Source organism: Mytilus californianus, unplaced genomic scaffold (genome assembly GCF_021869535.1).
Source record: "Mytilus californianus isolate M0D057914Y unplaced genomic scaffold, xbMytCali1.0.p SCAF_1, whole genome shotgun sequence".
In the NCBI taxonomy this organism is placed as follows: domain Eukaryota; kingdom Metazoa; phylum Mollusca; class Bivalvia; order Mytilida; family Mytilidae; genus Mytilus; species Mytilus californianus.
This window is the reverse complement of record NW_026262581.1, coordinates 49,406,450-49,419,425: the sequence shown is the minus strand read 5'-3', so window position 1 is coordinate 49,419,425 and position 12,976 is coordinate 49,406,450. Positions and strand designations below refer to the sequence as shown.

General features: G+C 31.8%; 1 protein-coding gene and 3 non-coding genes across 4 annotated transcripts in view; all 4 read left to right on the top strand.

Annotated features, from left to right (window-relative positions):
• LOC127720299 (adipocyte plasma membrane-associated protein-like) overlaps positions 1-12,976 on the top strand; it is a 40,687-nt gene that overhangs the window by 12,830 nt on the left and 14,881 nt on the right. Inside the window, exon 4 of the mRNA XM_052226841.1 lies at positions 11,685-11,783. Within this exon, the coding sequence (XP_052082801.1) occupies positions 11,685-11,783 (99 nt within the window). The remainder of the gene's footprint in view (positions 1-11,684; positions 11,784-12,976) is intronic.
• LOC127716706 (U1 spliceosomal RNA) lies at positions 3,562-3,725 on the top strand. Its single transcript, XR_007989089.1, has one exon. It is a non-coding gene; the product is annotated as a U1 spliceosomal RNA (small nuclear RNA).
• On the top strand, positions 7,405-7,568 carry LOC127716704 (U1 spliceosomal RNA). Its single transcript, XR_007989088.1, has one exon. It is a non-coding gene; the product is annotated as a U1 spliceosomal RNA (small nuclear RNA).
• Positions 11,303-11,466, top strand: LOC127716695 (U1 spliceosomal RNA). The gene has a single exon (XR_007989084.1). It is a non-coding gene; the product is annotated as a U1 spliceosomal RNA (small nuclear RNA).

Here is a 12,976-nt window from a genome sequence, read left to right as displayed (position 1 = left end):
AATGAAATTGACTTATAGCACAACTTCACCAGACAACTTAACCAAAGTAAACTCTCCCATTTTAAATGGGTAACATACATTTAACCAATTCTTGATGAATGTGGTCTATATATTTAATTGAAATATCAGAAACAAAAAAGTGGCAATGAGTAGCATTATTTGTTTGTTTGTTCACACCAGATGGTGTTGTTTTTGATGCAAGCACATACTGTTGTACTACTTAAATTATTCATCAAGAAAAAAAATTTATTGGTTTACTTGCATGTTTTAACACACAGGTTTATTAGAAAATTTATATGTACTTTTTAGCTCACCTGACCTGAAAGGTCAAGTGAGCTTTTCTCATCACTTTGCGTCCGTCGTCCGTCGTCCTGCGTCCGTCGTCTGTCGTCCGTAAACTTTTACAAAAATCTTCTCCACTGAAACTACTGGGTCAAATTTAACCAAACTTGGTCACAATCATCATTGGGGTATCTAGTTTAAAAAATGTGTCCAGTGATCCCGTCAACCAACCAAGATGGCCGCCATGGCTAAAAATAGAACATAGGGGTAAAATGTAGATTTTGCCTTATATCTCTGAAACCAAAGCATTTAGAGCAAATCTGACAAAGGGTAAAATTGTTTATCAGGTCAAGATCTATCTGGCCTGAAATTTTCAGATGAATCTGACAACCCGTTGTTGGGTTGCTGCCCCTGAATTGGTAATTTTAAGGAAATTTTGCCGTTTTTGGTTATTATCTTGAATATTATTATAGATAGAGATAAACTGTAAACAGCAATAATGTTCAGCAGAGTAAGATCTACAATTAAGTCCACTTGACCAAAATGGTCAATTGACCCCTTAAGGAGTTATTGCCCTTTATAATCAATTTTTAACCATTTTTCGTAAATTTTTGTAATCTTTTACAAAAATCTTCTCCTCTGAAACTACTAAGACAAATTTAACCAAACTTGTCCACAATCATCATTAGGGTATATAGTTTTAAAAATGTGTCCGATGACCCAACCCGCGAACCAAGATGGCCGACATGGCTAAAAAATAGTACATAGGGCAAAATGCAGTTTTTGGCTCATATCTCTGAAACCAAAGCATTTAGAGCAAATCTGACATGGGGTAAATTTGTTAATCAGGTCAAGATCTATCTGTCTGTGTATTATCAGACCAATCAGGCAAATCGTTGTTTGGTTGCTGCCCCTGAATTGGTAATTTTAATGAAATTTTGTCTTTTTTGGTTATTATCTTGAATATTATTATAGATAGAGATAAACTGTAATTATAGAATAACTAATCGAAGAATTCAAATAGAGAAAAATATTCAACGAGTGACCGAACAACACATTAATTCACGAATGCGCGTAGCGCATGAGTTAATTATCAGTGTTGTTCGGTCACGAGTTGAATATTTTTCGATATTTGAATTCTTTGATTAGTTATTCTTTTTATTACATTGGCAAATGGCTTTTTTTAATGAAATTAATGTAGAAAATGTAAGGAACTATATCTTTTTTCTACGCATTCACAATTTGTTTTGATCCGATGTTATCGACGTCTTGACAACGCCTATTGTTGTATGACGTCAGAGAGTGAAATAACCACGTTTATTTCACATGTGAAATTATCGGTTTTTATTTGACTGGGAAATCAATGTAATTCATTGCTACCAATGTAATAAACAGCAATAATGTTCAGCAAAGTAAGATCTGCAATTAAGTCAACTTGACCAAAATGGTCAGTTGACCCCTTAAGGAGTAATTGCCCTTTATAGTCAATTTTTAACCATTTTTCGTAAATTTTTGTAATCTTTTACAAAAATCTTCTCCTCTGAAACTACTAAGACAAATTTAACCAAACTTTTACACAATCATCATTAGGGTATATAGTTTAAAAAATATGTCCGATGACCCCGCCCGCGAACCAAGATGGCCGACATGGCTGAAAATAGAAGATAGGGGTAAAATGTAGATTTTGGCTTATATCTCTGAAACCAAAGCATTTAGAGTAAATCTGACATAGGGTAAAACTGATTATCAGGTCAAGATCTATCTACCCTGAAATTTTCAGACCAATCAGGCAACACGTTGTTGGGTTGCTGCCCCTGAATTGGTAATTTTCAGAAAATTTTGCAGCTTTTGGTTATTATCTTGAATATTATTATAGATAGAGATAAACTGTGACCAGCAATAATGTACAGCAAAGTAAGATCTACAAATAAGTCAACATGACCAAAATTGTCAATTGACCCCTTAAGGAGTTATTGCCCTTTATAGTCAATTTTATTACAATTTTTTCATAAATTTTGTAAATTTTTGTAAATTTTTACAAAATATTTTCCACTGTAACTACTGGGCCAAGTTCATCATAGATAGAGATAATTGTAAGCAGCAAGAATGTTCAGTAAAGTAAGATCTACAAACACATCACCATCACCAAAACACAATTTTGTCATGAATCCATTTTTGTCCTTTGTTTAATATGCACATATAGCAAGGTGAGCGACACAGGCTCTTTAGAGCCTCTAGTTTTGAAAAAAAATAATTATTTGTTGTAAAATGCAGGGTATTTACATATTAACATGATAAATATATGTATATATTATCAGGTACGAAGGTTTGAAATTGTGTACTTTATTTATGTTTGAAACATATCAGTTCATGGTCATAAGTATTCTTCATGTTTTTGGTATATCTTATATATAAAAACATATTTTTTTGAAAAATCATTTTGCAGGCATTTTAATATGGTTAGAACTTAATAAACCAGGTGTTAAAAAAGCTGAATTGTCTCAATTTTTTTCTTTCATTTGGTTTTTTTTTTTTTTTTTTTTCACCTGATATGAACTTTAATCATTTTTTTTTTACAACTTTATTTGGTTGAATTATATAGCGAATTTCTTGAGAAAAAAATGATACTAAGTGTGTTAATATCTTCAGAAATTCATAATGCATCGCAAGATAAAAACATAACCAAATAAACAAATAAGCCAGTGACAATTTTACTTCTAGTGGTGTCTAGTTAACTAAAAATTCCAACCAGAAATGACCCCTCAATATTTTTTTGAAAAAAGTTAGTTTTGTGTGAAATATATAGCAATAAATTATAAGTGAAGAATACTTATCACTGTATTAGGAAATCTAATAAAAATTTCAGTTTTTTTGTATATCTTTCTGTGTTATCTCTTTTCAATGTAACAGTTATTAATTATTTTTTATGACAAATAATTTATCAAAATATCCCCAATGGCTAAACAATACATGAGATAAACAGATAAACATACCACTAAACTAAACCATACGTGATATTTACCACATTACCTGTGGAGTTGTCGTTACTAATCTTTTACATTTTCCTGCTAAAATCAATATTACAACATTAACAATGAGTTTTTTAAAAAATACAATCAATCCATTATTTCAAAAATTTTATAATAAATGCATATATAATTCTATATATTTTGATTTGTGAGTAACTAAATTATCATTGCAGTTTTTCAATTTTCATCTGTCACCTTGTGTGATAAAATAATTTGATTATTCATAAGATTAAAATTTTTACATTGAAGCATACTTACCTGGTACAGGGAGCACCGTGATCAAAAAGGCGGTCTCCCCAGGTCGAGGCCTTTCCATTGCACTTCGGATAGGCTGAAGCTTGCGAATGCCCCAAATGTGGGCATCTCGGGTACGCAATTTTTTAGTGTGGGGGACTGCGTTCGCGCTAACCCCCGACCATCAAATATAATATAAGTCTCTTTCCCTCTAAGTTGACTTGATATTCCTAACAATCATTGTGCAAAGTCACAATGTTGTATTTTATTCTTGCAGAACTCTGAGTTGATATTAAAATTTTTGGAATATTGTTGATACAAACTCATCTGTTGTTAATAAATGATGATTTTTTTCCTCAAGAGGGATTGCAACACATCCAAAATAGTATGCAGACCTTTTGGAATACCATATAAATTTTATCATAGTGTATTTGTGTATATTCTAGATATTAATATGGGGAAAAACACTTCATTCCCTCAATTTCTTTAGTTATGCTTTGTGAATAATATTTTTTTTATCAAACTTAAGTTTATTATGATTGAATATAAAAGTAAAGTATATACAGCATTGAATATAGGTTCTGGTTTATATCCTTTATACCCCTGCTCCAAGAGAGAAGGGTACACTAGTTTGTTTGTCATTCTGTCCATGTTTCTGTCTGTTCTCTACAACTACAATATGTCTTACTTCTGATATATGGCACCAATCTTTACTTGTTATGCCATACTATGCAACCAGTTTTCAGTTCCTTCAATGTTCCTTTTTCTCTTTGCTGAAAATTTATATCTTTAAATTGTCATGCATGACATTTTTCTATCATTTTTCTCAGTAACTACAGTCTATTGCTTCTAATATATAGCACCAATTTTCATCTGACTATGCCAGACACATTTTATGATCGTTTAATGTTTAACTTTCTGTTTGTGGCAAAACTAATATCTTTGAATTGTCATGCACATATATTAAAGGAGTAGGTCCTATAAGGCCTTTAAATGGCCCCTATTTCTTACCAAACTTTCAAATTAGGATTTATTGACTAATATTACATTGAATCCCTGTTTATAGAACAATGACTAGGAAGGAAATATGCCTTGTTTTTGAAAATTTACATATTTGCATTATTTTCAGTACATAACATTTAGCACACATTTTGATTTTCTATGAAAATTTAAGAAAACTGGTAAATTTCCATTGATATTTTAGACTGGAAACATAGAGTTCATGTGTGGACAACAAAGATCATTTAAATTAACATGTTTTTTTATAGCACTTTACATATCTGATCTTAAGATTTAGTTTGTCTAAGCCTACGCTCTATGTTTCAGAGGCCTAAATTCAATAGAATTCACAACGATTTGTCAAATTTTGTTTTTTATCTTCAAACTATGGACTTAATATTCAGGGCCAAATATGGCCCGTACCGAAGTTACTCCTTTCATCGAAATCTCTAATTTTGACATTGTGCTGTAATATTAACACCTGATAAGAAAACCTGCTAAAAAATATTTCAATTTCACTTTTGTACATATCTTTTCATCAACTTGAAACTCCTTCTATCTTCAAACAACGGACTTTAATATTTAAGGCCAATTATGAGAGTCTGGATGGGGGGTCCATTGTTTCTGTATTCTTTAATTTTAAGTCATATTTCTTGATTCTTTATACTTTTTGCCCATTATTCTCTATTCTTTTAATTTTAGCACCTCATTATTCTCTATTCTTTATTTTTTAAGGCCATATTTCTCTATTCTTTATATTTTTTGCTAATGATTCTCTACTCTGTAAACCACCATCCACACCCTCAATTAGGGCCCGTTCCAAACATACTCCTTTGTGTAGTTACTGCCAAAAAGAATCAACTAAAGGATGAGGGTTGGGATATACTTAATGAGCTCACAGTACATCTTGTTTAAAGTTAGTTCATTTAAAAAAAACAAAATTTTCAACGAGTATGAAATTATCAATCTTATTGGGAGTGGCCTCGGTAGCCGAGTGGTCTAAGTATTTACTACTGTAATCACTAGCCAGTCAACACTGAGGTTGTGAGTTTGAACCCCGCTCGTGCGGGTGCACTCGACTCCAATCTTAATTGACTAGGATTGTCAGTTTTCCTATGGAAGGTCATGGTTTTCTCTGGGCACTCCAGCTTCCTCCACCAATAAAAACTGACCGCCACGAAATAGCCCAAAAGAGGTGCTTAAAAGTGGCGTTAAAACACCAAAAATCAAAATCAAATCAATCCTATTGGGTGTAATTTTCAATGAATATAATTATGTATTTGTCTTAGCATCTAAGATAATTAATATAGGTGTAATACATTAAAAAACTATCTAAATTAAATGTTGAAATACCTTAAAAGTGAAAAAAAAGACCCTCTCAATTTATTATTGAAATTAGATGGGAATATGTCTGGTTTCTGATTTTATGGAGAACTTGGATGCTATCCCATTGATATAACTATTAAATTACGAATTATTTTTTTTGGAATGATAATTTCAAATGAAATTGACTTATAGCACAACTTCACCAGACAACTTAACCAAAATAAACTATCCCATTTTAAATGGGTAACAATAATACATTTAACCAATTCTTGATGAATGTGGTCTATATATTTAATTGAAATATCAGAAACAAAATAGTGGCAATGAGTAGCATTATTTGTTTGTTTGTTCACACCAGATGGTGTTATTTTTGATGCAAGCACATACTGTTGTACTACTTAAATTATTCATCAAGAAAAAAAATTATTGGTTTACTTGCAAGTTTTAACACACAGGTGTATCAGAAAATTTATATGTACTTTTAAAAAAAAAAAAAATATTTGTTGTAAAATGCAGGGTATTTACATATTAACATGATAAATATATGTATATATTATCAGGTACAAATGTTTGAAATTGTGTACTTTATTTATGTTTGAAACATATCAGTTCATGGTCATAAGTATTCTTCATGTTTTTGGTATCTTTTATATAAAAACACATTTTTTTGAAAAATCATTTTGCAGGCATTTTAATATGGTTAGAACTTAATAAACCAGGTGTTAAAAAACGCCGAATTGTCTCAATTTTTTTCTTTCATTTGGTTATAATTTTTTTTTTCACCTGATATGAACTTTAATGGTTTTTTTTTTTACAACTTAATTTGGTTGAATTATATAGCTAATTTCTTGAGAAAAAAATGATACTTGTGCATGTTAATATCTTCAGAAATTCATAATGCATTGCAAGAAAAAAACATAACCAAATAAACAAATAAGCCAGTGACAATTTTACTTCTAGTGGTGTCTAGTTAACTAAAAATTCCAACCAGAAATGACCCCTCAATATTTTTTTGAAAAAAGTTAGTTTTATGTGAAAGTAGAAGGTTGGGATTCATATTAGGGGGTATGTGGCAAACAGTTTAGGAATTAAGGGCCTAAAAGGGGCCAAAAACAACAATGTTTGTAGTTTCCGGACAATAACTTGTGTGTTACCTCTTTTCAATGTAACAGTTATTAATTATTTTTTATGACAAATTATTTATCAAAATATCCCCAGTGGCTAAACAATACATGAGATAAACAGATAAACATACCACTAAAATTAAACCATACATGATATTTACCTGTGGAGTTGTCGTTACTAATCTTTTACATTTTCCTGTTAAAATCAATATTACAACATTAACAATGAGTTTTAAAAAAAAGACAAATAATCCATTATATCTTAAATTTTATATTGAATGCATATATAGTTCTATATATTTTGATTTGTGAGTAACTAAATTATCATTGCAGTTTTTTAATTTTCATCTGACACCTTGTGTGATAAAATAATTTGATTATTTATAAGATTAAAATTTTTACATTGAAGCATACTTACCTGGTACAGGGAGCACCGTGATCAAAAAGGCGGTCTCCCCAGGTCGAGGCCTTTCCATTGCACTTCGGATAGGCTGAAGCTTGCGAATGCCCCAAATGTGGGCATCTCGGGTACGCAATTTTTTAGTGTGGGGGACTGCGTTCGCGCTAACCCCCGAATAATCAAATATAAATGAAGTCTTTTCCCTTAATATTTTGCGGAAATCACCTTTTAAGCAAAGTCAATTATATTGTAATTTGCATAATTCATTTGCTAATCATTGATGATACAAATTCCCCTGCAATTGTTAATGAGAATTTTCAGAGGGATTGTAACACATCCAAAATATCATGCAGTCCTCCTTGAATACCACAGAAAAAAATGTTGATAATGAATTATCCATATTTAGGATATTTTAGATGGAAAAATGAATCTTATTTTATATTATTTTTTTACTTATGCTTTATGCATAATATTTCTTTTGAATATTTAATTTGTAAACTTAAGCTTATTATGATTTATCATTGGCAATTGTTAAGTAGAAGGTTGGGATTCATATTAGGGGGTATGTGGCAAACAGTTTAGGAATTAAGGGCCTAAAAGGGGCCAAAAACAACAATGTTTGTAGTTTCCGGACAATAACTTGTGTGTAAGTGTATGGATCTCTCTGATATTGTACCATAAGGTTCCATATCACAAAGGGAAGGCTGGGATTGAGTTAAGGGGTAATTGCCTCAAACATGTAGGAATTTAAGGGGCCAAAAACATGCATTATTCTAGTTTCCAAACAATAACTTGTGTTAGATGTGTATGGATCTCTCTGAAATTGTACTACAAGGTTCCATACTACAAAGGAAAGAATTGGATCGAGTCTTGGGGTAATTGTTCTAAGGGGGATTCCAAAAGTTGCAAGGGGGGGTTCCAATTTTTTTAAGGAATTCATATTTTTTTTTAAAATTTTTAAATTTCAAATTTTGTAAAAGTTTCAAGAAGTAATCTTCATTTGCACAGTATTGCGCAATAGATTTGTAAGATCTTTTACCACATTAATTTTGTGTCAGAAACCTATATTATGTCAAAAATTTGATCACAATCAAAATTCAGACAGTATCAAGCTTGAATATTATATCCAAATTTGCCCCAACCGTTCAGGGTTGACCTCTGCGGTCTTATCAGGCTGCGCTCAGCGAAGCATTTTATTGTTAAATAATATGAATGATCCCATGTGGTTTATATCCAAAGATGTCATAGATTGTATTTCTGATAGCTGGAAAATAATATCAATGGGTTATGATTTTTCTATGAAATATATGAATGGGTAGAGATTTCGCAAACCACTATATACGAATGGGGGTGGTTTTTAAACCCCATGTAGGGATTTTCGCAAACCACTATAACTGAATGGGGGATGGTTTTCAAACCTCAGCCAGAGGTCTGTACCCAAAGTTGTATGTTGAGACACCCCTGTTCCAGGTGGAAATATGATGCTGAGAAAATATGAAAATATACAGTAAAAGTTTATGGGTTCTTATATTATACTATTGATCTTTAAAAATGCATCCTTCAGATAATTATAACAATATCTTTTTGTTGAAGTGTTAGAAAACGATTTTACTGCAATTCTTTTTTTAAGTATTGCCGGGTAAAATCATAATAAATAGAGTTAAGGAACAATTAACTTACAGATGATATATGTATGAAGATATTTTTAAAAGGGTTTGTAGGGAAAGAAAAAAAATCTTACAGATTTGAAATACAGATATAAGTTTTTTGTATCGCCTGCGATTTTGTCACAGTATGCGAGACATAGGTATTACTATCCTGGGGAGGCAGCGTAAATTACTTGTATAAAGCTTTAATTCCAGACGGTAAAAGACCTGGATGCTTCATATATACCTATGTTATTAAGTTTCCGTCCAACATATGTCCATTTTCCTTGACCTCATTTTCATGGTTCAGCAACTCCTTGAAAAAAAATTTGAGGTTTTTTGTCATGTGAATTTCTCACTTATTATGAGTAATAGAATAAGTACCATGTATCGTTTTTTTTTTGCATCAGCTTTTTTTCACGATTTGATGACAAAATGGACAGGTTAATTTTACACTGTGTATAGTATTGTTAAAGTTGTAAAAAACATAAACTAAATCATTTAACAGTTAATCTATATCAAATAAATATGAGTACACAAATGTACTACAAACGAAAATACACTGTCAAGGAATGTAAAATGTTTACATTGGAGTATGATGAAAGTTGAAGGTTTTGATCATGACTAGTATACACATATCCGTGTAAATGTGATTTATTTTATTTTTACATTACATGCAAAATGTTTGGGTATTGACACCAATAAATAGAACGTCTTTAATTAACATTTTTAACATGTCACTGATTGCTGTGTTGTCAAAAGGTATGGTTAGCCAATTAATTATTATGAAAACAGAGATCTTAATTAAGTTTGCATATTCCTGTGATCTGTCGAACAACACAAAAATACTCAAACATCCATACATCTTGGAATATGCACTGAAATTTACGCAGGGTCAAATTTTTGCGTTTCTTTAGGTGCCGCAAACAAAGTGAAAATTAACCACACGCGAAAAAAACCTGATATACGGTATATTTGGTATATGGGTTCCTTGCAATGTCTACATGTACGTCAGACAGAGTTCACCTGACCTTGATCTCATTTAATGGATCAGTGATCAAGGTTAAAGTAACGTGATTAGGTACGTTTTTCAAATACTATAGGCAGTAGGTCAACTAAATTTGGTGTATGGATTGATTGTAATTGGTACATGTCAGTCTCACAGGTTTCATCCGAGCTTGACCTCATTTTCATGGTTCATTGGTCAATGTTAAGTTTTTGTGTTTTGGTCTGTTTTTCAAGTACTATTAGCAATTGCAATAGGTCAACTATATTTGGTGTAAGGAATGATTGTATGGTGTACAAGTCTGTCTTGCAGGTATCATCTGACCTTGACATCATTTTCATGGTTCATTGGTCAATGTTAATTTTTTGTGTTTTTGTCTGTTTTTCAAGTACTATAAGCAATAGGTCAACTATATTTGGTGTATGGAATGATGGTAAGGTGTACATGTCTGTCTGGAAAGTATCATCTGACCTTGACGTTTTTTTTATGGTTCAATGGTCAATGTTAAGTTTTTGTATTTTGGTCTGTTTTTCAAATACTAATAGCAATATGTCAGCTATATTTGGTGTATGGAATAAATGTTAGGTGCACATGTCAGTCTGGCAGGTATCATCTGACCTTGACCTCATATTTATGGTTCATTGGTCAATGATAAGTTTTTGTGTTTTGGTCTGTTTTTCAATTAGCATACACTATAGGTCAACTATATTTGGTGTATAAAAAAATTGTTAGGTGTCTGTCTGACATAATTTATCTGACTGTGACCTCATTGTCATAGATTCTTAAAAATGATAAGTTTCTGTAATGCTTTAAGTAAAACCTTTATCTTTCAGAATTTCAACATAAAATCAATGGTCAGTAAAGCAGGCGAGACATTTCAGCGTGTGCACTTTTGTTTTTATATATAAAGCTAATTTAATTCAATGAAGTGGTAATCTGTTTATGACACGTTGTTCAAAACATCCCCAAGGTTAAACCATGTGTGAGATAAACATACACAATTTACTTGTTGAGTTGTCGTTACTTATATTGTACATTTTCTTGTTTAAATCAATATTACAGGAATAATAATGAGTTATTTTAAGAATTGAATTATCCATAAATCTTTAAGATAGGTAAAGGATGTGTTCAATGATTCTGTATTTTTTATTGGTTTTTTAATTGAACAATAATTGCAGTTTTTCAATTTTTATCGATCACCTTGTGTGAGAAAAGTAATGTTCTGATTCAAAAAGTTTAAGTACATTTGCTCAAGCATACTTACCTGGTACAGGGAGTACCGTGATCAAAAAGGCGGTCTCCCCAGGTTGAGGCCTTTCCATTGCACTCTGGTTTGGCTGAAGCCTGCGAATGCCCCAAATGTGGGCATCTCGGGTACGCAATTTTTTAGTGTGGGGGACTGCGTTCGCGCTATCCCCTGTAAAATCAAAATAGAAGTAAATGGCCACATAACCCACTAATTTTGCAACTTTTTGCAGAAGTTTCGTTTTGTACTTTTGTATTAACATTTTTTTTAGAATAGGAGTTTATTGTGTCAAAAGTTTCCACTTTGTCTTAATGGAAAATAAGTTTGTATTTCAATTACTAGTCATGGACAGCTGGCTTGGTTTTTTTCAATTTTGCATTTGAATATTACAGGTACAATATTCACTGGACTTGCTGATGGTAGAGTTGTTGGCTTTAAAGGAAATGACATTTGGGAGATTACAAGATTTGGAAAGAAATTGCCTGAATGTGGTAATCTATTTATAAATCGATATTTTTAACAGCAGAAAAGTGTTCTATTATATATATTCATACATGTTTGTTTGTACAACCATTTTTGAGCCATTTGTTATAGTGTCCTAAAACATTAACATAGAAATGACTGAATTCAACTGAAAAAATGTAAAACCCTAAAATTGAAGCTGTGACAATCAATTCTTAAAAGTAAAGAAAAAAAAACAATTCGGGTAAAGGAAAGCTATAAGAAAATAATTAAACTCTGAGTAGATGATTCTTAAATTATTGAAAGTAAAGAATAGTGGTTTAATAGATGCCTGATAGAGAATAAATATCTTCAGATTAACTTCTAGCTAAAACTTGAAAGTTGATCAAATATTAATTGATGCATTAGAAATATTTTTAAAGAATATATGATAAAAATGTAAACTGCACTTTACCAAACACATAATTTTTCTTGCTGTTTACTATGAAAAGACTTCACTTTTAAAAGTTTTCAATTTCCTAGATTTTGTGGTTCAAGCTTAATGTAGATATCTAAATGTGAACAAAATTTAATAACAACAACCTGCTATCAATGCAGCATTCTAATGCAATTCTGATGGCACGATAATTTTCATTAGACATTGACAAATATGAAGGATTAGATTCCACGTTCTACCAGTCCGTAACTAAGGAAAGCCATCATTTTTAATTATACCCCACGCAACGGGTTGCGGAGGGTATAATGTTTTTGACCCATCCATCCGTCTGTCTGTCCGTCCGTCAGTCCTTCATTCCGTCAGTCCTGTTTCTTGTCATCGCAACTCCTCTCAAACCACACAACAGAATTTCATGAAACCTTTTTAGATAATAAGGACATACTATGCAGATGTGCATATCGACAGAAAATTACGATTCAATTTTTTTTGTAGGAGTTACGCCCCTTTGAACTTATTTGCTTCAATATACTACTGCAACAGTTTGTCATCGCAACTCCTCTGAAACCACACAACAGAATTTCATGAAACCTTTTTAGATGATAAGGACGTACTATGCAGATGTGCATATCGACAGGAAATTACGATTCAATTTTTATACGACCGCTAAAAAAATTTTGAGGTCGTATATTGGTATGACGTTGGCGTCGTCGTCGTCGTCGTCGTCGTCGTTGTCCGGCCTCGTCGTCCGAATACACAATGGTTTTCGCACTCTAACTTTAGTTTAAG